We start from the raw sequence: 26085 nt of genomic DNA on the forward strand, positions 1-26085 counted from the left end.
TATGTTAGTGCAAAATCAAGTTCGTTTTATATCAAAAATCGGTTCCAGGTTGATTCAGCCCACGGACGATTTGATTTAACTCAGGACAATTAAACCCAAAGAAACTCAGCATGGGAAGATCCAACAAATGTACGTATTTTGGTTGAAAATGAAAGGACTTAAATTCAATCATCTGTTGGTTCAAATGTTTTGAAAGTAAATGTTTTTCGTGGATTGACTTTTGAAACCAACGTTTGATCGACGACAACGGTTTGTGATAATATTGTGATTATAACCAAAACTAATATACAGATTATGTGAGATTTACAATTCTAATACTTATGCGTCGTTTTAGCAAGGAGTAACACGACCCGCAATCATTTCCTGTACCATTGTTGTGACGTAATATTTTGCCTTTCTCGTATGCGTTCAGTTTGTCGAAAATAAGTTTGTTAGCGCGATACAGTACGAATTAACAAGTCTGGGAATAATCAGCAATCAGCAAATTAATGCAGTTGAATATAGCTAAGCCACAATGCTATTACATTAACTGTTAAATGAAATACTGTTGATGTGCCAATGTTCTGTCAATTTGTAATCGTACAACGAAGAATCAATATAACCAGTTTATACAATCAACAATTTGTGCAAACTATTGAACAGTACAATTTAAGACAAGCTCAGTGTCAGGTCAGACAACTCTGCTTGTTGGCTTTACAAGACAATCAGCTTTTAGCTGAACAGACGAGTCTAGGATTGATTAAGCAAACAACGGCCTTGAGACTCATTATATCGAAGACAATAAACATTCAGACAATCAAAGATTGTATTGGAGTGACTGGTACAGTCAAGTTCAACAACAATAACCAATCATTCCATTACAGGTTTAAGAAAATACTTACGCTTTTCATCATCTGTCAGTTTTCTTTCTAAAAAAGTAAGGTGTAACAATTAGTAGAAAAATAAATAGTGCATTTTTTGTCTTCCTTTGTCTACTTTTTGTTCTCGTTTAGAAAATTAGATTTAAAAATACAACCATTAGTTAAAAAGTTGCGTGCTTTTACCCAAGTCTGCTGGTTCGATTTGCTTCTTCTAATTCGCTTATGATCGTTTCGTTTTTGGTTAATTACTTTTTGGAATTTTTTCCATTTGTTATACCGGTATATTATTTGATTGTTAACAGTTTTGCACCAGGCCTTAAAAACAATTTTACCCAGCCTCTGAAGTTCACACTCCCATTCTATTAGCACGCTTCAGTCCTAATCATACGCTTTAAAAAGTATTAAAAGATAGTAGGCTTACTATATTCCATTTTTTTAGTTTTGTATTTTTAAGTATTCTATTAATAAAAAAGATTTGTTGAAATGGTTATGAATTTTTTTAAGTTAATATATGTGTTTGTGGTATTTGTTATAATAAAAACAGATCGTAATGAACGATTTATGATCCAAATTTGAATATAACCCGTGATGAAACTTCACTTCTATCGAATGAGATTTCTATTAATTACAACAGTTTGTTTTAAGGGTAATTCCCTAAAAATTTGTTTTTGTTTGGTCATGTGATTGCTGATATTGTTGAGTCACTGTGCGTATGATATTTTTCGAAGTGGTGCAAGTCTCAATTTTTACATGTCACCACCGAACTTTCTGGTTGATTGAAGAATGAATTTTCCAGAAAGACTTTTTTCTATTTAATGACATATCCAAGCCAAGTTGTCATCACTAACTTTTACTTTTAACTTACAGCGTTGGCTTGAGTTTAAGACGTTTTACTGACTACTTCTGGTAGATACTTGCCACAGCTACTAGCTATAGTATACCAAGAACTGAGTGCTTTGTTGCTGAAGAAACTTAAGGAATCGACATATTTTAAAAAGATTAAAAACTCTGAGGAATCGACTGACTGGAAAATGTCACTTCAATACAAAGCTTTCTTGTACAATGATAAGCCTTGCAGGCCGAAAGAAATTCGTCGCTTTGCCATCGATCAGGATGTTTCCAGCAACTATGAATATCTGCGAAGAAAGGTGATTTCATTTATTGTTAGTTGTAAATTTATGTAAAATATTTTGTCAGCGAATTTGCTGATAAAGTTTTCATTTTTATATCGATACTATTGTTTAGGTTTCAACTGTGTTTCCTAATCTTGGAGAAAGCAACTTTTCTCTTCAATGGATAGATTCAGATGGTGATTTGATTTGGTTTAATTCGGATGAGGAACTCATGCAAGCTCTCAGTCAACTTAATGGAGATTTATTCAAGATATATATAAATGTGTGCTTTGGTTTTAAAATTTATGTTACCACTTGTTACAAATTTATGTAACATTTGATTTATGTTGATGCAAAACCAAAAAATTCAATTAGATTTATGTAAAATTGAAATTTTAACATTCATTTTGTAAAGAATATATACATGTATGAAGTGTTCATGTTAAATGTTATTTCAGGAACACTTTATGTTCATTATTACATTTAGGAACATTCATCCAGCGGCTCATCCGAAGGTGAAAGTCCTGGTAATGCTTGTGGGGCAGAAAGAAGACAGGGTCGTGGGCGTTGTGGGCCACGATGGGGTGGAAACCCAGGATTCCAACAATGGTATCCACACTTTGGTCAGTTTGATCCAAATGTTTTCAGCAAGTGTCCATTCTTCGGACCAAATGCTGATAAAACTGAAAGTGAACATGTAAGTACGGTAATAATTTTATCTAAATATTCACTGCTTTATTGGTTAACACAGTTATTTAATTATTTCATAGCAACTTACCTTCATGAAATTTTAAACATAAACCATTTAAATGAAATATTTTAGAAGCAGTCTACTGCAGAAAAACCTTCAACTTCTGGAGAAGGTGCAAATCAAAGGGGAAATTCAGCGACCGGTTTTGATGGTAAGTTATAGTTTGTACCTACATTTAGAAGTTTACAGAGATTCAGCATCTCTTGGTGTGTTAGTCTTGTTCAGTTATGTTTGCTTCGTAAGCTATCACTGAGATTATTTTAGGACAAAGCTACCTAAAGAATGTTGGTAACGCGGTTGCCGATTTTCTTCAACCTTTTGGGATTGACGTTGATATAAATGTTGAGCACAAAGGAGAAAAGGCTAAATGCACTGGACAGCAACAAGAAGCACGGGAAGAGAAGAAACCTTCAACAAACAGTGAAGAAAAGAAGAAAGAAAATGAGGATCAAAATCAAAGTAAACTACATTTATAGAAGTTTACTGTTTGTTATGGCACCAAAATGATTTTGTGAACGTTACCATGTTGTATCTTTTCTATGAATTTTGAAAAAACTTTTTCCTCTTACAATATCGCAGGTGATTCTTCAGATCCAGAATGGACCTTTGTTAAAAAAGACGGAAAGTCTGCTGAGGCAACAACTTCACAAGGTATGTCAAATTTCATTGTCACTACTGATATATTTGCTAATAATCATTGTGTACAATGTACATACACTTTTTTACTTCAATTTATTTATTTTCGATATTTTTCTTCAGGAGATGGAAGTACGGATAAAATGGAAGTGGGTGAAGGTATATTAAATAATTTTATATTGGATATGTTAGGTATTAACTTTGATATTAATTCCTTATCAAATTGAAAGAGTATGCGAATTGATCATCTTCTTTGTTGTATAGATGCTCGATTACGTGATTCACTCAATCAGTTATTGAGTATGGGCTTCAACGACTATGGAGGTTGGCTTACAAATCTGCTCAAAGCCAGCAACTATAATATCAGCAAAGCACTTGATGCAATGCAGCCAGCCCAAGGCCAGAAAGATTAGATTACCCATCACGTTTTAACTGGATTAATGTGAAACGCTGTAAATAATGCGCCTTGATTGTACTTTTATCATGCATTTTAATGGGGTAAACATGGGTCTGTGTAATGGATAAGAAGTGTATTTGTTTTTCCGCACTTACAAGAATGCTGTATTGTATTTTAATGGCACTTTTCTGCTTTGTAACTGCAAGTCTGTTTAGGTGTTGATTTCCTTTACAATCGTTATGAGATAAGTTTTGATGATTTGTGCTGTAAATATAAACTACATGGTTTTATATCTTGTCTGATCAACGAATGCTGTTGTAGTACAATGTTGTACATTGAAAAGATTCTCTCTAGCGGTGGTGAAAATACCTTGTGAAATTACGTTTGCAAGAATCTTAGATTAAACTTGCCATCACGCCTCACAATTGCTTCATCTGTTGACACCAGTTTAAGGTAAAATCTCACAACTGGGCAAAGTAGTCCGCAAATAAACCGTTTATATGTTCGTTTATTTAGTTTTTGATATTGAAAGAAATTTATTTGTCAACTGTTTAGTTCACAAATTTTTTTTGTTCTGTGGAATACCGGCATCAAACGAATTAAATCGAAACAAGGATTCTAACGCCAAGGATATGCTCTTTTTCATTGCCACATATAACTTAGTTTTAATATGGCTGAAAGGATAGGACTAATTTATTGACTTTGATATTGGAAAATCAACTAGTTAGACATGCGCATGAAATTATCATAAAAACAATAAAATTAATAGACTGATAAAGTAAAATGTACACAGATCGTTTTGGCATCAATGAAGGTTTGTACCTTGGTGAGATTTTTCACATTGCAAAAAATAAACCTAGAAGACAAAAACTAAAGAAAGCTTTCGGAATTTAGAAGTACGTCAGTTAAGAAACAAAACCGTGGAAGGAAACTGGTGGAAGTCAACCAAACATTGGCTGACGTCATTTCAAGTGTTCGACTCTGCTCATTTTCCGCAAAACTTCTGTTATACTTTCTTGTCTTTCATCATGCCGCCAAAATTAAAATTTCCTTCCGGGAATTGGAACACTAATTTGGGGAAGCCAGGGTTGCCTGTTTTCGATATATTAACATAAGTTTATTGCCTGCACGTAAACATAAATTACTCTACTTGTGATTACTTTAGACACAATTTAAAGCGCAAGTCCACACAATTATCAGGTCATATTTGGTTGTAAACTTAAGTAATTTGTAACACTTAGTACAAAGTGGTTAGATTTTCGTCGATTTCTAAATAAAAATCCCGATACATAAATGATACTGACACACACACATAGGTTTGCTATTTTGCAGACAAACAATGGAATGAAATTACCTTTTCCCACCACGTCTAGAACACTGTCGTGCTTCACAATGCCACGAGACAAACGATCGGTCAAAACAGTTTGTGTCCAGGAGGATAAGGCAGCCCCCAGATATAGAGTGGATCCTGAAAGGAAGTTTTCTATTACTAGGCCTTCTTTTATTAGCCAAGAAAATTACTTCTTTCAAGCAAATGGTTGTCCAAGGTTAAGAAGCAATTAACTATTTTTCAAAAGATAATCGAAAGTGCATGGATTGGAGATACCGCAGTAGTTATCAACCCAGCGTTTAAAATCAAATTGAAAAAAATATTCAGCTCCAATTGCCTCAATACAATAAGGTTGGTTTTGCTGATAACGTACTGAAGCATATTTCCTGTTCAACAAACGACGCTTTGTAATTGTTTGAAAGGAACTCCGGGCTCTCGGTTTTCTCAGCAAACTTCATGACGTCATCCATGTAGAAAAAATTTCCGGGAAAGCTTTCGTTAAGAAGACGGATGAGGTCAATATTCTAAACAACAAACGACAAAATATTTTGTGCTCAAGAGAAGGATATTTCCTAAAACACATTTGTAAATTACACAGATGGTTGGAACGACATCACATCACGCCTTGACTGACACATCACTTACGTTGGGAGGACTAGCAAGATAAATTTGTTTCAGATTGTAGTCGGCCATCTTGTCTTTGATAGTTTCAACAAATGAACTTCGAACGTTGTCGTCATATGATAAACCCATGGTGATTCTGCAAATTTCTCTGTTGCGATCCCGGGCACCTTTAGGTCTACTAGGCTTGCACCTTTAACAAAATAAACATTATTGACATAGATATGAGAATTAAGTTCAGTAAAGTTTTTTGTATACACTTACATATCGAGCCAGTCCGATTCATATCGCCAATGGAACGCCATGAAAGGTTTGCCACCTAACTTCTGCGCAATAAATTTGAGGGCAAAATTGCGAATAGGCTGAGGTCTGTGAAAAAAAAACTTCCACTAGTATAGCGCAAACATACCTGGCTGGTATACCAATGTTAAAAATTCAGCAAAATTTGCAGTAAAACTGACCTCCAGAAATTATCTGCAATTCGTGAAAAGGTAGCCAGCCAGCGGTCTTGATCAGGCAGGCACTTTTTTCCGTACACAATTCCCATGCACTTGTCTTCGTCGGGGCCAATTATGCCAGCACTTAGATCATTTGGAACAAGTTCTTCGTAAGACTGAATGGTTATTTCTTTTGCTATCTGAACCGCAACAAAGTAGTGCTTGATGATATTTTACAGGTATTTTACAATTAAAGGGTATCATTTAAAGACAATTGATTGGTTGTGGATACGGTAAGAGAGGGCTTCCCAAATTGTGGGCCGCGACCTCGTTTGAGGTCGTGAAAAAAATTTAATTTTTATAAATTGAACTGTTTTTGTTTATTTTTTATTCGCTTTACTGTTTCCATTACGAGATTCTTTCATTACTGTAGGCTACAGATACTGTACTTCGGTGGATTATGTGCACTTGCATGATTTTGCCAGAGACAAAAATACCACTTGAAATTTGTAATTGGACGTTTTTTGTTTTAACATCATTAATGTGTAGGCCACCCCTCACAGAGTCGCATAGAAATTTCTTTTCTAAAATGGGGTCGCAGAACCAAAAAGTTTGAGAAATCCTGCGCTAAAACAATACCAATACTATGTGCATATACTTCATATAGAACAGATAGTGTCATTGCATACTTTCATATCAGCTGCTCTTTGGAAATGTTTGAGACCATCTTCACGCTTGACGTCGACATCACCACAACGTACGACAACATCTAACTTTCCTTTACAATTTCTGTTAAACTCTTTCATAGATACGGTATTGATCACCTGCAAAGGAAACAACATTGGTTATACTAGCGGAAACGATGCAAAAGGTTTCTACCACTGATGACCTATAGTAAACTATCACTAACTGCTTGCAGCAATGTGCACCTTTTTCAGCATTCCAGCGTCAATAGTGGCAGAAGGTGGCCACACCAAATCTACTGTGTAATTTGTGTCGAAAATCGGAAGTACAAATGGATTTTCCGCAGCATCTCCCATACGTGGATGTCTAGAAAGAAAGAAAACTACTGAAGAAAGAGTTGGTTTTTAAGGGCAATACAAATGTGCTAGCCAATAAATCTTATTTATGGCTGTTGATCTTTTTGGCTTTGCTTTTTACCTGTGAAAAACTGGGACGACTACTCCTCGACCCATTTCGTATGCAGTGACCGTTGCTTGTCTAAACAAGCGGAAAAGGTTGTTTGGTCCCATGTCAAAGTAAAGCATAGGTAGAACGAAACCCTTTGACTTTAATGATGGATATGGCTGTAACAAGAAAAGGCAAGAGCTAAGAAACTGATCACCTATACATAACAGTTTGTTTTCGTGTATAGTCATCATAAGCGTTATATACACAGAGCATCGATTCTTGGTTTTGCGGCATGCTGCTACCATGCTGCACCTTGTGTTATGATCCAATCGAAATTCTGATCAATTACCAGGTTCAATTTAGCAAAGTCTAGATTCACTCCAAGATCCAATGACGTTTGTTTCGCACTTCCGCCGGAATTCGCTTTTGAGCCATCTGCCGCCACCGGAACGTCTAGAATTGTACATCAATTCATATGAGTAATTATAACAAAACATCCGGGATTAATTGTTAATCTTTATCGGCTCGGTATTGGAGCATTTCGAGCGCTGGGCTTGCAATAATGTGACTCGTGTTTGATACCAAGTGGCGCTTGCTCTTGTTCGGTGGTCCCGGTGAACAGTTTCAAACTCGGGCAATGCAAAAATATCAAAAACCAAACAAAAAATGTGTGTGTGTCAATCGGAATTTGCACAAAAGCTAGTTCGGTAAGCCGGGTTCGTACGATGAGGATATGTTGCCGAGTTTGTTTAGGTCACGCAATGAACTTCTACAGTCCGAAGATGAAGATTATAATACCACAACATATCATACGTATACAATGAATCCTACAGCATTGTTTAAGTTTGAATTCATACCATATTACGGATGAAATGTCCATACTTATAATAGCCATTCTAGCGAAATAATTAAACGGTATTACAACTTGGAGATGGTTAAAATAGTTTTGTTTGCCTAGAATGCGGAATATCTCTACGTACATTGTATTAATTGCGACAGTTTGGAGCAGAAAGAAAAAGTGTGTTGTCTACTGAAGATTTACAATAGCGGAGAGAAGGCAAGGTTTAGAAGACTCAGCAGTCAAACTCGACTGTAAGGCTGTGATCGATGTATCCCGAGGCTGTAACTACTAACTAGTTTTGCTTATGGGCCTAACACAGCTTTATATAAACCGTTTATGTATGGGCTAGACTGCATACTGAATAGGTGCAACTTAAATGCCTTCTGACACAATTCTTCTCAAGTTAATTCATTAGCATGTTTAATACAACAACATGTAAAACCTAATAGCCCGTGTCAGGTCTCAGATTAACCAAGCAGGGTTATCTTTAATTTGCTTAATAGAAAATGCCAGTGGCCCCAATGGTATATGGCGATGGTCTTGGATCTAATTATTGAACAATGCAATTTACGTAATAAATGATTACCTAATGCCCTTCAGTCAAGGAAATAAAGATTTCACAAACTAGCAAAAGCGAAAGCCATGGGGCCACAACCTGTTGTGTGACACAGAATGGAAGAAAACACAACAAAGCAGACCAAATCCGAAAAAACTATAAACTACAAGTCACATATCTTCGGTTATCACAGGACCCGAACCGGCTAATTTCCAAGCATTGACTTAGCAGTATAGCAATACGACATTGTCACATTGGCTTGTTGGACAAACTGCGGCTTTTACAAGTGGAAAAAAGTGCATTTGTCAATCCTGGGCATACAGAATAAGTAATGAAAAGTTACGTTTAGTTCCTCGGGAGTAAAGATTCAAAGCATGCGGACATTATACTAAGCGTAGCTTATCATTTTAGTATTACTTACTTTTTGGTGCCACTTTTTGAACTGGAGCTTTCGGAGCAGGATTTTTCGGCGCAATAGGTTTGGGAGCTTGAGGGTTTGGTTTAGGGGGCGCAGGCTGTGTTTCATAATAATATGGGTTTACGCGTATGCTTATCGCTCACTATTTAGTCATACCTAAGAGCAATGAGTGTAATACAGATAAATTTTAAACGCATTAAGTCCTGCACATTTAAGTAAAAGCAGCATGTAACAAACGTAGTCTGACCTTCGGGTTGTTAGCTGCTGGTTTTGGTTGCTGTTGGACAAACGGAACAGGTGGTGGTTGTTTTTTCTGCTGCTCTTGTTGCACCTGCTGCACTTTGCGAAGCTGAATAAGTAAAGCTGTAGGGTAACGACGTATCTACTGTTTATTCCCATAATGTGCGTGTTAATAACATTATAACAATTTCGAATACGTTTTCATTCATCAACAGCACAAGAAGGTTCTACAGTTGATACAAGCATCTACCTGCTCTCGTAATTCGTTTATCTCATGACCTCCGCTGTCCGACCTCGGCAATTGCACTTTTATGTTTTGCTGAGAAAAAATAAGAGCTGGGCTGAAGATAAATTACATCAATGCAAACAGTTTCATTCAAATAGAAACATCAAAAACAAAAAAAATTTATCAAAATATTTTGTTCGAAGATTACCGAAGTGAGTGGTATTTAACGCAATTGTTATTTATTTTGTACCATATCAGCAAAAACAGTTTAAATCGCACCGAGGCATAATTAATGGATACGACACACATACCCCTGCCATATCAGCCTGGTCGGATGTGTGGGAGTCCAGCAGTTCCAGCATGAGGTAAACAACTGCCACGGCTCCAATAAGCTCAAGACCCCTTTTGATCAGCCGGCGCTGCATTGCTTTAACCATTTGCAGTTTTGGGATTAATCTAAATGTTAGTATGAAACAGACGTAGCCTATAAACAACGTTTGTTTCTGTGCTGCAAGAAAATGCAGTGGTTGCTGTTCTCTACGACTCAAATGGAGTCCTATGACCACTGAACATTAATTACCTACAGGCTATAGTGGTCAAACAGTTTGCTTAAGGAATTAGTTATTGTCAGTTGCGGTACCTAGCTTTTTAACCTAGCTACAACACGAGCCATTTTAAAAGTAATACTTCTATACTTCTTTTTCACAGCTATTTAAATTGAGACAAATGTTCCTATCCACAACATCTAACTTTCTATCTTTGCCTAAACCTGGAAGAGCATAATTAGTTGAAACCAGACTTCAATGCGTTGCTGAAACTGAAAAAAAACCTTAGATCGCTAAACTGTCCATATTGATTCCCTCACCGGCACACAATCATAAATACTGGAATAAAACCAATGAATGGAATAAGACAACAACAATAACAATAGTAAAGGTACGTGATGTGATTTTCTTTTCATGAAATTACCCTCCTACTAATGTAAAAACGCGTCCACCTTAACACGACCCTAATGCTTGCTAAGCTGAAGTTGGAATCTACGTCACCGAATAAAGGCGTTCTTCAAGTGTGATATCATTATAAAGTGCCACGTGACGCCGAAATCTTGTAAAACTGGAGATGTCAGTCGGGCTGGGACCCTGCTTGAGTCAGCTGGGCTTAATCAGATATTTTCTCATCACTTCTAAGAAATATGTTTGGTTTTTTCTCTTAGCTTGCAATACCGAATCCACTTCGCTTTGTCTCTTGTCGATTGTTGTTGATTATTATACTTAGAAATTTTGCACTAAGACTTTTAATTGTACTAAAGCACAAGAAACATATTACAGCCAGCAACTCAACACCTTGAGACTATTGTTTGACTATCCAACTAAAATGCGATTTTTCTAGCCCAAGGCTAATTGCAGAGCGACCGAACAGGAGAGAGAAAAATATGTGAACAGTGGTTCTGCCTGTTTTGCAGAGTGCTCATGTCCAATGTTGTCTTCACAATGTTTCATAAATATAAGCAGCGTTTAGAACGGACGCTTTGACAGACGATATTTGATTGTAATTGCAACAAAGAATGTGTCATTCTGTTTTAGAATTTTCTCACGACTTAATGCTAAAAGGGGTTAAGTAATATAAAATAACAAGTCATGTACGACGTAACATAAAACGGAGCTTACTTAAAACCAGAACAGTTGTTTAATTTGTCGTGTTTGCAATTTTTGCTAAGCGTAACTTCTTAAAGAAAATGTCCATTAAAACTCTCTAGAAATTTGTTGTTCTTAAAGGGAGTATTGACAAAACTGGATAAACTTTAACTTAAAACAATTTACATACATTTTTTTACACATTTGTATAGAGACAATTAAAGATATTTTATTGCCTACATTCGAAGTCGGCTAAAAATGTGACTTAAAACGCGTAATTAAATCTCAAAAATGTCGCTTAAAGCATAGAAAGAGATTTGAAAGAACGCAGCATTTACCCTCAGGTAATAACTAAAGGAGAGATAATAACTTTTTCTCTAATTAACGCTTCGGTGCCAGTCGTTCTTTTGACATGATTTTTTGGTTGTTTTCATATAGCAGAAAAATTGGCCTTGAATTATATCCCTGCTTTGCCCGTTCAAATGTGTTTGACCACTTTCAAAAATATTTTGAGAAGTAATTCTATAGCTTTTTATAAAAGTGATAATTTCGTTTGCAATTAAGTTTGTTAATTGACATTTTTTTACGACCGCTTCGTAATTGTGTTTTAATTGAAGACACCAACAAGATTGGGTCACATTTCATAGCATGGGCATTTTGCTAAAGTGACGTTACAAAATAATTCTAGTTTCTAGTCCTTAGCAATATAGGCATGACTGTATTTACGATGAAATACAAAAACCTGGGTAATAAAAAGACAGTACGTTGCAAGCGCAGTTGTAGCTATAGCTGTGAGGCCATACAGCTCTGACGTCATAGCGGTTTTATGGGAAGCGTTTGTGCTTTGTAGGTAGATGGATGAAACAATTTTCTTTCTTCTAAATAAATGAAGTGGTCGCTTCACCGACAGATATTATCCGCACGACGTCAGGCAAGATTTGAAATTTATAAACATCAACGTGATACTATTGTACAGGTATATTAAAAGATCATACAAGATGATACAATTTAAGGTATATCTTCAAAATGGTGATGATGTGTCCTTAAATGTGATATAACATGCATATTGGTTTCAGCAAAGCAGCAAATATACTATGCTGAAATGAAAATTAATGCGATACAGTTTCGGGCTTTGAATGCTAAATGCCGTTTGTTTGGGAATTTGTTCCCCATATTTCATGTTTCTCAATTACATATGAAACAACAAAACCTTGTAAATTGATATTATTTGTTTGAAATGTATCTATATGTCACACTTTCTATCGCTCTTCACTTTACCTGTTGTAGCATTGAGGTTATAATTCTTCAACACACATTGTGACATCTATATCTCGATACGTAATCACTAATTACCCAACGGCAACGAAATAGCGCATAATTTGTGTCGTTTTGTTTTTAAACAGTATTCTGTATAATTGCCGCTTTGGCTATTACGCAAACCTTTTGAGTTCAGCAAAAGTTATTATCGGATGCAATTTTACTATGACGACATGAAAAATGACGTCATAATTATTGCATGCTTCGGGGCAAAAGAGGGCACTTCGAAAGCTTGATAATTGCTTCAAACAAGACACGGGAAACGTACTTTGCAAGTAAATCTGCGCCGGGCGATCTTTAAGTTGATCGTACCAATTCTGTGTCCCACCTAAGGGTGTATGTAATATTAAATCTCCATTTGGCGAGATATGGGGAAAATTATCCGTGAGCGTAATATTATCCTCAGTTGTTTTCAAAGAAGAGACGAGCATGTCAACTCCATCAGTTTGTCTTCAAGTTGCCTTTCTTTGTATTCCTGCTTTGTCAACAAGCTCTTTGAAACAAGCTACACAGAATTGGGTGGTCTCATTACGACATGAATACACCCATAGCGCGGTAGAACATTGTGTTGTTTTAAACGGCCCTTTATTCCAGGTGCTCAAAAATACATTGGTTTTTATTTCATCACAATGATATAGGCACACTTTTTGCCCTGTACGTTATAATAGCTGAATTCCGAGCTTCAGTTTGCCAGAAAAAGTCAAAAAGACTTTATATGTCGTTAAATACGAAGCCCTTTCAGTGTATTGGCCTATCGAGTTAGGCTATTGCTATGGTGACTATGCTTAGATTTTAGTCCAGCAAAGTATTGGCTGAATGCCACTTGAGTGGAGAGTAAATGTATCTAACGTATTACAACTGTATAAATTAACCGCAAAAGATTACGAAAGTCATGGCCAAGGGTTCTAGAATTATGTCGTTTTGGAAAGAACAAAGGTATCCAGACATTTCAAACAAGCTTGTTGAACATGCGACAAAAGATTTAAGTTGTTCGCGAAAACTTCCGTGAATAGTTTTTAGCCCACATCTGCCTTACGTCGGTCATGTATTACCTCAAGCTGACTTTTAAAGGGCACTTGAAAAACGTTAAGTCACACCTTTAAGACGTAATAGCTGCGTGCTTTTTTCGAAAGGAAAGAAAGTTTTGTTTTATTGAGAACGGTGTTTTAACTGTGCTATTTGTTTCAAGCTATAGTCAACATTAAGTGCAAGTAAAAAGCAATGAAATTGGTTTTATTAGACTTTCAAAAGAAGGCATTTGCACTAAGGAAACGGCAACTGACTTTCAACGCCGTATCCTTTGTAAGTGCATGATTATATTCATCACAAAAATCTGCAAGGCTGGGCTGCCAAGGAGAAGCCGAACCAAGCGTGGAGCTGAAGATAAGAATTACAAGGTAAGTGAAATTTTTGCAAAACATTTTTGCTTTACAAAGCTATATCGTTGAAGCGTGTAGACCTGAGTAAATTAAAAATGAGCCTGCTCACTTTATTGGTATGTGCAACCAAGTAGTTTTTCTACTATGAGTTGCAAATAGGCAGTTGGCAATTGCAATAATTGGCTTAACAGTAAAGTAAATTATTGCATATTCCTGACATATTCATAACTTATCCGATTGCATGCACTCAAGCACTTGACAAACAAACGCGTTTTAATCAATTTGACTGTACCGCTACCGTAATGTTGCAACGAATTTTGTTCCAGGTTTTAATGACGTAAGCATGACGATAAGGGCATGTTTATTTATAACTTTACATTCGGAAGTGATTTCGGCTTAACGAAGCTACTAAAGCCAATAATTGTTCTTGTTAATTGTTGCAGTGTCATAAAATTCTTAATTGTCAAATTTTGGACTCCTCGATATGCTTGTAACCATAAGCCGTATTGAACAAAAAGACAGCGAACTTTTTGCCCCATAATCTAATTCAATACAATACCAGTTCCCTAGGTTGTTCCTATGTAAATAGTGGGTATTTACCTTTATATTGTAAGCGTCAGAACAGGACCACAGAACAATCGTTCTCTAGGAAATGATTTATGGGTTTTCTTATAGGCTCAAAAAAAGTAGAGAATACGCCATGATCTTAGGCAAACATTAGTTTTTTAAATATAAAGGTTATTACACTTTTATACGCTAAAAAAGTCGTTAAAGGGGCAGCAAGCATGATATTTTACTGCCAGTTAATCATGTAAGTAAGCTGTCAGCAGATAAATTGATAAAGAATATCAACCTATTCAGCCTTTTAAGGTGCTCGGTTTCAAAGGGTTGTTATATAAGGTTTTGACATGGTAGCTATTACAGCTAAAATGTCAATTGTAAGTGTCTTTTGTTATAGTTAGATACATGCACTTTTCAATGACTCATGAAATAAGTCACGCAAAACAGTTTTACGGCATTACTGTTGTATAGTGATAGGTCACTCACTCTTCAGCATTATAGGACAGGTCACGCATTGCTATCTGCCGTGTTCGTCTACTCTAGGACCTTGTTCTTACACTTTGTAAATATTTTTAGGGCATCTCTTTTTGACGCTAAGGCATCCATGCTATTGTGCTATTGTGACGCTCGTAATCTTTATAATCCCGTCACGTTATCGTATTCCTATCAAAACAAATCTAATCGAGAATAAGTTCCTGAAGGGTTTGCAGTTTACAGTAATCTGACTAAAACATTTCTCGATATTAAAAGCACTGGCGCCGAATGTCCCAGTGCGTAAAACTAGAAAAGGGCTAAACCGTAAGCTACTGCTGGATTTGTCTTCGTAGGTACAGAATTGACTGTTTCCATTTCGATTTATACTACGGTATATTTGCTGTCTAAATTTTGTCTGCAAGTGTCCAAAGTAAATGGGCGCCATATCTGAATATATATTAACTGCAATGATGAGATTTGACATTTACTATTTTGCAAGGAGCAATACAGACAAAATCACTAGTAATTTCTGTATGGGCGACTTGACGGTACGACCAACGATAATGTCAAATCGGGTGACCGGCGTGAAGTTGTTTATCAGTTCACTGGTCATTCGCTTATTCAGTTACTTACAGAAAACATAATTAACTGCCTGTTATGTGGTTTGATGTTCAGTTATATATGCGCTGGTGCAGTTTGTTGCATAGGCCATAAGCAGCTCACTCATTTTCCTGTTCCTAGATGAAATAGGTAAACGTAATCATTGTGATAAATAAGTAATTAAATATAGACAGGGAACCGGTAACTTTAACTTTACGCCGGTGATAGGAATTTGGAAGTGCACGATTTCAAGAGCTAGCCGTTTGAGTGTTGAGATTTACAAAAAAGCAAACACAATCACGTCATTATAATTTAAAGGAAAAAGAACAGCTGACTGTGTACTTGTGTAGGGGTTTTTAGGTAACAAAGAACTTCGTCTGAAATGTTTGATAGCAAACTAAGCTGTTTCATTGTGGGAATTAAGCGTATGTTCCTAGCGTTGTCCGTGGCAACCGAATGATATGAAAATAGAAGAGTTGTACGAACCGATTGAAGTAGAGTCTCGTCCTGTTATCATCCACATGCCAACGCATGTTACCAAAGCTCCAAAGAGGAGCAAAAAAATCATTAAAACCAAACTCCCCCGTGCTTCGAATATTAAGCTATCTCCAGGTGCTGTTAAAATTTTATGTGTTTTATGTTAACTTTTGGTTTTGTTTTCGAAGTAAAAAATGCAAAATATTAATGTTACATTAATTTAATGCAGTCGGCGAATAGGTTACCATAATCTCCCCGCTTTTAGGCTTGAATCGATAACTATCATGCTGTATGTCTAGCCGAAGGGCTCAGCAGTTCATTTCAAATATCAATTTACAAATTACGATCGCGCTTATCGTGTTACTGGCAACTGTACACTGCCTTAAAGAGTTCATTTTTACCCTGGCAAAAATGCGATATAACTATAAAGAAACTACTTCAAGCGTTTTTTTCAATAATAAAAACAAACTTAAACGTTTTTGATAGTCTGCGACGGCATTCGAAGTTTGTTTAGAATCTACACGCCGACAAAGGTTTTTCGTAAGGAATTCGGTGTTAATGTGGTTGTACAAATTGTATGACAAGACTCAAAGTATAAGAGTGTAAACGAACAATGGCGTGGTTAAGTTCATGGTTTTCAAAAGCTATGAAAGCTTCTTCGAAGTATTATCTTTCCCATACGGCAACCTTTGTGTCTATATCAACATCTTTGCTATATACTTAGCATCATCTGGCTAAACGGATGCCTTAAACAAACTCTTTATGAACGGTTTCTTTTTAATGAAAAGCAACTGCGGTATTATGGGAAGGTTACACTCGAGTTCGCTGTTTCGTCGAATGCCTCGGAAAGTTTTAGTGTAATGTGCAGTTAGAGTAATTGTGGTTATGTTTTGTAGCTATTAATTGCTATATGCTAAGACTATATTTCAATACAGTTAATATGATAATAAATTTCAAATGCCATGAAAAAATTTGACCGGTGTTACGTGAATACACAATAACGTCGTAAATATGGACTTATCACTATGTGTACGTATTACGCTGATGGATGACCGTTGTTGTAAATTCGTTGACATTTGTTTCAATTATATATAGCCTATAGCTATTGCGCACTCTGTGTTGGACAACAGCACTGCGAGGAATGACAAAGCGATTGTTTATTCAATTTCTGGTGTATTTGCAGTTCAGAAGCAGCGTCAGAGGAGACCAAGCATGATGCGACTTGACCAAGTTAACAGACACGAGGAACATTCATACTTGATGGACGAGGAGGTTAGAATAGTTTTGGTTCACCATTTTTCTGCTTTTAGGTACTTTCATAAAATAAAGTTATCAATCGTTAATTTCATTGATGTTGTCTGAATCATGCTAACCAATTTTTAAAGTAAACTAAGAAACATTTCAACATTAAAACATTTCGTTGTCATTGTAATGACATCGCTTCATATACACATACAGTAAGCTGTACTATATTTTTTGATCAAGTCATAGCATTAAGAATGTTTTGATGCAACCGTACCGACTACACTAACTGTTTAGAAATATTTCTTCTTTTCCTCCTTCAGTGCACGCTAATCAACCGTTACTAATTCAATTTCATCTCTTTAAAATCCTATTACGTGTTATTATGAAGCAACTATTACTGTTTACTTCGCTCTCTGTTGGGGCGTTGTTACAAGATTACAGACGTTTACCTGTAGATTTTACCCATTAAAACTATGAGTATAAACATATTTGAGGGTAACCGTTTGTCTATAGACAAACCAAGCAATTTTGGAGAACACCATCTCCAAGGATGAACTCTGTCGCTATCTGAGTCCATTAAAGTTTTTGGAAATAGACACTTGGCGAAGGTAAAATAATTTTTTTTACTTTTTTAACTTATGATAAACTTCGCTATCTAAGTTACAAACCTTTAACTTATATCAACAGAAATACCAATCAACGAAATAAAAATTTTAATATTCTTTTTGTTGTTGGAAATAAAGGGAAGTGCCCTTCGGCCTTGGCCACGAAAACGAACCGGATCGACGAAAATGGCGGACACCCATAGAAATATTAACTGCAAGAAAGGGATCCAAAGTGGGAGATCCCCAAAGCATAGAAACATCCAATCCCGATCCAAAACTGGTTCGATCAAAGACTTCTCTCGAACGACGGCAGGTTAGAAAGTCATTTTAGATTCCTTGATTTCAAGGTTTACAAATTCGCAAGGACAAGCGCAAGATTTTCTAACTATTTTAAAATTTTAGTTGTGACCTTATATGTTACAGAATCTTAGCGTCAAGCGACGAATATCAACCAAGCTTGCCGAAACTGCTGATAAAGATAATTCCAGGTTTTATACAATTACATAAACGAACTATACGTATATTGTGTAAATTAAAACAACCTTAGCTTAGTAAATATCTTAAAATCAACAACATTCCTTAGTTCGATTCAACTCTTTATACACTACTATGCTACAATGAATGTAGGCTAAGCGTTCTATAAAAAATTAGAATGGCCTTCGACAGCTTTCTGCATTCTACAAATATACATTGGCTATCTTCAGACACCCTGAATCACCTCCAAATATGGATTTAAGTTCCCGTTTAAAACCCGGTTCAGCAACCGCGCAGCGGCATTGTCAGCAGCCATCTGACCACACGAGGCCAGTTACTTCACCAGAGAAGACGGAAATGATATCGCACATCAACTACGAAAACATTGTGACTTCATCGCGGCCATCAGGTGCCAAAATTTACGGCAGAAGTGGTGATTTGAGCCCGAACTTGACAAACCGCAGGTTGGTCGGCATTTTCTTTGTTCGTCAATGAAGTTTACCAACCTGGAAAAAAGTTTTCGAGTTTTTATTACTTTGAAAGTTTGATAATGTCTAAGTGTAACATTATTTAACTGTTTATATTTGATAAGTATTTATGTTCAAGAGCTTGAAAACCTTACCAAATTAAAAAAAACTTTTCAACACAGCAGTGGATACTCTTCCAATGAAAGGGTGCCATCTAGCGGTGCTTTGTACAACAGATCTCCACATTCATCGTCTGCTTCATTACGACGTTCTCGTAATTCCAATTCATCGACTTTAGATAAGATTAGAAATCGACCTTTCTATGGTAGGGGTGAGGTAGATTCTACAAATGTTTTCCACAATATACCAAAAATATTCGAAAAAATGTAATAGTTAAGTATATCTTGAGAAATTTTGTGAAATGGAAAGGGAATGTGTTTATTCTTGCTTTAACGTTTGAAAACTACATAAGCAATTTGTTGTGTCCGTCAAACAGAGATCAAAGACCTTGATTATCTAAGATCACCTCATCAACGAAGCAATGACGACGGCGAAGAGGAGGGAATCGCGCAACATCCTTCACTGCCCAGCTTCCAACCTGGCACCTGGAAACGTTCTTTCACGTCTTCCAAGATCCGGAAAATCCCGACTGGTTTTCGTCCTCGAATCCGAAGTGAGAAGGAAAACAGCTTTGAGACGAAACTCTCTCTGTATAAGCCTCATCCACCGAATCCGGATCAAAAGAAGCTTGTGACATCATTTTCGGATCCTAACATCGCGTACGTTCCAGAATCTTCGCCCAAAAACGTTTCAAATCAAAAAAAGAAACAAATGCACGACAAAGTTAAGAACTATTACGCACAAAGCCTCGCTTTGCCGGTCCAAATCTCACCGCTAGAGGGCGATGATGAAGCGGTTAATGCCGTGGCTTCATACAACACAGTTTGCGGAAGCATAACTGACCGATCGTCTGTTACTCCGAGGTATAACAAACCTTGCTCTTTGCAGTTAATACAATACAGAGTATATATAATTATAAGTATTGTATGAATCATGATGGATATTGTTAATTTGTTTATGGACGTTTGAGGTATGTTTCGGTTAGCTGCTGGTCATACGTCATGCATTGTCTTCAGAAATATTATGATTATTATGTATAGATAATATCTAATAAATGAATTGTATTTCAAGACAAGCCACCACTTTACAAGTGTCGCCGGTCAGCGTATCCCCACGGATCATTTATCCGCCTACTACGCGGAGTTTAAACAAATCCTCGTCTAATCATTCTCCCTGGGTCTCTCAAGCCTTGCCCGATCTCTCTTTAAATGACAAAGCGAGAGCAGAATCGGACGGATATTACGTGAGGTAGTTAGTTGCGCATATGCTAAGCTTTGCTGGAACTCTGCATTTGGATTGCTTATAACATGACGGCTATAGTAGGCCTACTTAATTGCCTTCTAGTCAAGCTTTTGGCTCTCTTCAGAAAACCCAACAAATCCGTTACCTTTCGGCTCAGAGAGGAGCAAGGTGACATCACCGGTTACAGACGTGGCCCAGTTGGAGAGTGTGGCCAGAAGCCGGACGTGTCAATGGTAGTAGTCAACATCGACCAAGTACATAGCACTCCAAGAAACGCGATCTCTTCTAACGGAGCAATAGGACTTGCTAGAAACTCTTCAGAATTCGCTACAAGGACGCATTCAATTCCAGTTCGACCTTGACTTCAAATATCAAAGCTTTATTTCGCCCTGGCAGGCTTAACAACAGCCTTACCTGCATATTTGGCAACTTGGCAAGTTATCTAACACTGCTTTCGTATACCAACAAGATTACCGCATATAAGAACGCTTCAACCCATGGTCTAGAATTCTATATAATACGTGCAGTTCATGTCGGGTTTATTAAGTTGTAAATTATTCATGTTGCTTTGTTCAAAAATTGTATACCCTGAACTTGTCATTCGAAAATGCTATAAAGTTCTTTACTGTGCGTCAGCTTGTAAATGTTATGCTTTTAATAAAGTACTATGCTTGAAAGTTTACTGCGAAACGTATTATCCTTTAAGTCTTGCATTAAATGTTTTTGACAACACGACGGGTTGCTAAATTAAAGGAATGTGTTCAAGATTGCGTAATTATTTTTAATGACTTGGCTAATTTGTAAAAACAAAAGAAATTCCCTTCAGTAAAAATTTGGACAAGAAAATTCTTTAGCCATCGCTTTCTTATGTGATTCACAAAACTTTTTCGCATAAAATCACGGGACGAAAGATAATAAACAATTTAGCACGTTTTGAAAATACCGGAAATTTCTATTCATCGAAATTTCTCTGTTGTCATTATTGCGTCATAACAACGTGATCATTAGGTTGCCAATCGGTCAAGGAGTCGCTGGACGAGGTCAGTGTTTAAACGTTCATACTAAGAATTGGGAAATGACGCAGCTACAATTAAACCTAAAACCGTCGACCTGTTATTTTTATGTGAGGATTGCCCACTGGTTTTATGCTATTGTCACGTACACATAGTTTTTTATGCTTATCAATTACAATGCTTTGCTACAACCACACGCTTATTTTCTAGAAAAAGCTGTAGTGGCCTTTACATGCAAAGCTTAAAACCTGTTATATCCAACTTTACGTTGAAAAACTTTATGCACAATCGGTTGTTTCTTGTGCTGGATTTGAATGCGTGTCCAATTCGTGTCCAAACTTGAAAATTTAAAACTCAAATCGCAAGAAGCTTGAATTCAAAGTAAAAACGAGTGAATTGATTTGTTGAAATAAAACGGGACAATGCTGGCAAAGTTATCGAGCAGTAACATTGTTTGAGATGGCAGACTCGAATCACAAGTTATCTTGGTGTTTGTAGTCAATTTTGTAAAAAGCACGAGACGTGGGTTTAACGTGCCAGACTACAGCAACGCTTTTTTTAATCACCCGTCTCGTTATGGTCCATTGGACACATCGGTACCAGAAAAAAATGTATGTCGTGTATATCAATTTCTTGAAAAAGATTTCTTGATTCGTAAAATAACAATGTGCAAGCACGATTTCTTAAATTGTTTCTTAAATGAATCTGTTTGAATTTGTCTGTCATTCCATCGACGCAATTTATTTTGATTTAACAAATGTTGTTCGGTTCAGGCTCTATTTGTCCCAGCATGATTTTGTTGATGACTTCTTCATGACAAGAGACTGATTAATTGATTGACTGGATAATTTAAAACAAAGTTAGAATGAGAGCGATGATTTCAGTTGCACATTTATTTCATTTGTCACAAAACGCTTCAAGTAGACTCAGTGTATTGTAGGCTACTTAAATTGATTAAGTTCAAAAGTTGTTTGATACAAATATTTTACGAAACCTCTCATGTACAAGAAACAGAATACGAAGAATGCAAACTTTAGCACGGATATATAAAAAATCTACAAGTCAAAATGAGTATAAGGACAATAGTTTTAGTTATTTCAAAATTTACACAGTTTCGGCTAAACTTGGAAAAATTGGTTTGTTGTAGAAAATGCACACTTCACGTGTTGCATGTTGGGATTGTAGAATCCAGTTCACCTTCACGATTGATATCTTTTGGAACGATCGTTTCTTCAACAACAAATTCTGTCGCCGTTTCGTTTGGTTTTATTTTCTTAATCTGTTAAGATAAAACCATTAACATTCTTTCAGTACCTTTATCATCAAGTTGGTATTTAAAATTAAACATATATTAATTATTTTCATGGTGGTTGGATGACTAAAACCCAAGTAAATACCTTCTCGCCCACTTCTTTTACGATGTTTTCCAATACTTTGATGTCTGAAACAGCGAGTTTTTCCTCTGTCGGCTTTCTTTTTACAACTTTTCGTAGTGGCTTATTTCGCTTTGTGCACGCTTTTCGTACCCGTTTGCGCAGGCGCATGCTTAGTCGGTGTAAGCCACAACGTTTAGGGGTCATTATCTACAATTCAAAAATATAGTACAAATGACAAAAAGTGAAATTATTTTAAACTGTTTTGATTTGTACTTTGTAAGTAGACTTATATAGTAATATAATTTTGAATGTCCTATAAGATAAATTCTACCATGCCTTAAATAGAGCTACTTTTTCTACAACTACAGCTTTTTGCTTACAATTTTGAACGTAGTCTAAATATGCAGTTGTTGTCCAATAAATGCACTTCTTCTTTACGTTGCTTTGTGATGAGAACAGTAACTTATGTCGCGTTTTATATAGGCTACCACGGGATAACAAAAATAGAAAAAAAAAAATTTTAGCCAGGGAAATCTATTTCTACGAACACGCTTCGAGGTCACGAAGCGAAGTTATGAGTAATGCAGCTCAGCTGATACTGCTGATAAAGGAATACGTCACTACACGTACGTTTCCGTTTTTGTAAAGCACGCTATGGCAACGTTTTGAACATTATACCTACAGATACGTCTACGAAAATTGTTTTAATCTTTTACTCCTAGTCAAGTTTTTAAGTTTTATTTAAATTCAAGACAAAGAAAAATAATAAGCTTTTGCTAAAAAACAGGGTAAATAAATTTGTCGTTAAACAAATTCTTTTAAGTGGGGAAGTACCTTTCTAATAGCAGCTAACTAAATTTTTAAATCAATAGTTTTCAAATATATTTCTAATGTAGTTGATCTTTTGAGATAAATTTTATTCAAAAATTTTGTTCAAGTATGTAAACGTAAATTTTGAAATTTGATAAATGATAACCATTTTCATAATAATTTGAGAAACGTGCAGTGAGATTTAAGCAGTTTATAGTAATAGAAATCTTATATTGCTTCACATGTGCTAACTGCTGTTGGTAGCTGAAAGCTCAGAATTCAGAATTGGTTTTGCCAGGTTAGGTTCAGGTTGGCCAGTGGCCTTGATTTTTAATGGTTTTCCAGTTTTGCTGATCCTGAGAAAGTTTTTGCGGATGTTGTCATTAACTTAAAGTACTTGGCTGTTGTTTTTGTTACGGGATCCCAGTCCCAAGAATGGTGTTTTTTGGGTAGGGTTTTAATTTTTAGAGAGTGACTAGACCTAGCCTGTTTCATCGTAAGTAGGCCTATAGGGTAGGTCACGCAACTTGTTAAAAATTGAACGAACGATTTTTTCCAGTGGAATAGTGGCAGCTTTTATTTTTGTATTCTAGGTTGCCACTAGCTTATTTCAATGGAAAAAGCGTGTGTTAAAGTTATTTTTTACAGTTTCTTGTTAACCTGACTTAAATGTTATAACAAAATAGACCTAATCTAAACCGTACCTAAATCTTCCTTATAATTTAAATCTAACTGCATTAAAACCTTAAGTAACTAAAATCATTTTTTTGCATACCCATTCTCCATATGAAAGTGTCAATGTCAATCTGAACATTATAGCCGTTTTTAACCAGATTTTGTGCCATAGTTAGAAACGGTTACCAATGATATCGGTTCTTTTTAAATAATGATTTCAGTACAAGATTTTCTCTTCCCGTCCTCCTTCCCTTGCTATCGTTTTTTTTTGTTTCTTTCTCTTACGCACTGTATATTTCTTTGCTTTTACTGACGGCTGACGTTTTGCTCTAACACCATGTGGTACCTTTATACCTTACTACGATGTAAAACGATGTACATACTCCGAAGTTATCTTATGTCGACCAGATGTCTAGAAAATTTGGACTTATAAAAAAATAAGCTTTATATATATGAAAGAAACAACCATTTGATAAAAGTACCAATGTGTTAATTAAAATCGTTTTAAAATAGTTTAAAATAAAGAAACAAAGAATTGACTCTCCGGTACATGCAAGACTTTGTTTCTCGGAGAAAACTATTACAAATATATTTTCCGATCTGGGCTCACTTTCATCGCACTCGGCCTTATTGGACAAAAATTGCTCCATCTGCCCCATACCCACAACAACATTTTGGAAAATAGCTAAGCCATATACAGTTGTGTTTATGTTTCTAATAAACAAAAGTAGGCTCCGTTCACACATTTTATAATTGTGATGTCTGCACATAATTTCCTAAAAAAATCCACTTTAGCTTATAGAGCAGGGTTGGGCAAACTTTTTGACTCAAAATTTCTCAAAATTTGCCAGGCGGGCCATGCAAATATATAGTGGACAAAGACTGTTTACACTAGTTTTATGACCTAATATTTGAATAGTAATTTACATTTAAAAGCTGTAAAACAACAAAAATTGCACGAAAATTGGATTTAATTCCCAGCATGAATGATATTTTTAGGCAACGTTTTTAGCCAAAACATCAAAATTTGATGTTAGCTTGCTTGTGGCAATTCTCAGAACAGTCTGAGGTGTGCATCAGTTAATTGAGATTTGTGACTAGATTTGTTGATGTTCATCAGGCTGAACGTCTTTTCACAAATATATGTGGAGCTAAACAACACCAAAATAACAATATTTAGCTGCCCCCTTCGCTTTGAACACTCTGCGCGCACTGTCGACTTTTCGCTTCTTTGACGTACTCATGTTGAAAGAAATTATTCTGTAATAATTTAGACGGGCTCTTTTTAGGCTCGAAGATCACGCATTTTGCACAATTTTTCTAGAAGAGCTCTTCTATATATACGTACGTATACTTACGTTTATATATATATATATATATATACAGTCGAAATCGGTTAATCACATATCGGTTAAAGGCATAAATCGCTTTATAGCATAGCATTGCATAATCCCAAACCATTCCCATTCACTTGTGAAGAAAATTCAACAGTTAATCGCATAACGAATAATCGTATAAATCGGTTAATCGAATAGGAATTCTTGATTGATTTGTAGACTTGTATCACTTAACCGCATATTTCCTTTCATGAAGTGTTAAGTTGCTTAAGATTATCCTCACCAATAAACAAAAATCATCGCAAGATCTCCCATAACCCGCAGCGATTAAATACACGACAAGACACTGAAGACAGCAGTTGTGAATTAAAGACAGCTGTGATTAAATTCACCGCAAGGCTGAAGGCTATAGAGACAGTAGCACGTAAATGATTTGAACAATTAAGTAAAACTTCACGAAAAAAGGCCTTCTCTACAGTGATTATGAACCACAAAACTACGTTTCATTTAAGGATTGTTACGGATCGTTACATCACAATAGAACAACAAGACTAATTTTTATTTAAGGATTGTTACGTCGCAAAGCGCAACCGCAAGCTTCCGTTTTTGTTTCGTGTTTTTTTTGTGTCGAAATCGAAAAGAAGGAAGCTCACTTGTTGCGTCATAATGCATTTTGTCATTCCAAAAATCGGCGGAGGAGCAAGAATGCGTGCGCCGGTGTTT

At 36.1% G+C, this 26085-nt stretch overlaps 3 protein-coding genes and 1 long non-coding RNA gene across 9 annotated transcripts; 2 read left to right on the plus strand and 2 right to left on the minus strand.

The window, feature by feature from the left end:
• Nucleotides 1-1692: 1692 nt before the first annotated feature.
• LOC143469062 (sequestosome-1-like) lies at nucleotides 1693-4046 on the plus strand. Of its 2 annotated transcripts, none has more exons than XM_076966618.1 (8): nucleotides 1693-2008; nucleotides 2106-2255; nucleotides 2460-2669; nucleotides 2799-2874; nucleotides 2988-3182; nucleotides 3303-3374; nucleotides 3483-3518; nucleotides 3624-4046. In XM_076966618.1, the coding sequence occupies exons 1-8, from the start codon at nucleotides 1892-1894 to the stop codon at nucleotides 3770-3772; spliced, it is 1005 nt and encodes a 334-aa protein (XP_076822733.1). In that variant the 5' UTR covers nucleotides 1693-1891; the 3' UTR covers nucleotides 3773-4046. The 2 variants fall into 2 exon arrangements, with proteins under 2 accessions (XP_076822733.1, XP_076822732.1); XM_076966617.1 differs by having other exon boundaries at nucleotides 1694-2008; nucleotides 2796-2874.
• Nucleotides 4047-4246: 200 nt separating this feature from the next.
• On the minus strand, nucleotides 4247-10139 carry LOC143469061 (uncharacterized). Its single transcript, XM_076966616.1, has 14 exons — nucleotides 9868-10139; nucleotides 9581-9649; nucleotides 9338-9439; nucleotides 9094-9187; nucleotides 7625-7728; nucleotides 7306-7451; nucleotides 7074-7194; nucleotides 6834-6968; nucleotides 6169-6344; nucleotides 5972-6076; nucleotides 5732-5900; nucleotides 5460-5610; nucleotides 5111-5224; nucleotides 4247-4848 (listed from the first exon to the last, which is right to left on the minus strand). Exons 1-14 carry the CDS (start codon nucleotides 9991-9993, stop codon nucleotides 4763-4765), a joined length of 1698 nt encoding a protein of 565 aa, XP_076822731.1. The 5' UTR covers nucleotides 9994-10139; the 3' UTR covers nucleotides 4247-4762.
• Nucleotides 10140-13674: 3535 nt separating this feature from the next.
• On the plus strand, nucleotides 13675-20906 carry LOC143469665 (uncharacterized). 5 transcript variants are annotated; one of them, XM_076967429.1, is made up of 10 exons: nucleotides 13675-13904; nucleotides 17182-17270; nucleotides 17757-17851; nucleotides 17987-18161; nucleotides 18272-18336; nucleotides 18553-18786; nucleotides 18972-19114; nucleotides 19286-19772; nucleotides 19981-20157; nucleotides 20276-20904. In XM_076967429.1, the coding sequence occupies exons 2-10, from the start codon at nucleotides 17211-17213 to the stop codon at nucleotides 20511-20513; spliced, it is 1674 nt and encodes a 557-aa protein (XP_076823544.1). In that variant the 5' UTR covers nucleotides 13675-13904; nucleotides 17182-17210; the 3' UTR covers nucleotides 20514-20904. The 5 variants fall into 5 exon arrangements, with proteins under 5 accessions (XP_076823544.1, XP_076823545.1, XP_076823542.1 ...); XM_076967430.1 differs by lacking the exon at nucleotides 13675-13904 and adding an exon at nucleotides 14677-14697; XM_076967427.1 differs by lacking the exon at nucleotides 13675-13904 and adding an exon at nucleotides 15034-16133 and having other exon boundaries at nucleotides 18975-19114; nucleotides 20276-20906.
• A 1656-nt stretch (nucleotides 20907-22562) lies between these two features.
• On the minus strand, nucleotides 22563-23057 carry LOC143469135 (uncharacterized). Its single transcript, XR_013119068.1, has 2 exons — nucleotides 22921-23057; nucleotides 22563-22747 (listed from the first exon to the last, which is right to left on the minus strand). It is a non-coding gene; the product is annotated as an uncharacterized LOC143469135 (long non-coding RNA).
• Between the last annotated feature and the right edge of the window lie 3028 nt (nucleotides 23058-26085).

This window comes from Clavelina lepadiformis, chromosome 8 (assembly GCF_947623445.1).
Source record: "Clavelina lepadiformis chromosome 8, kaClaLepa1.1, whole genome shotgun sequence".
NCBI classification, from domain to species: Eukaryota; Metazoa; Chordata; class Ascidiacea; order Aplousobranchia; family Clavelinidae; genus Clavelina; species Clavelina lepadiformis.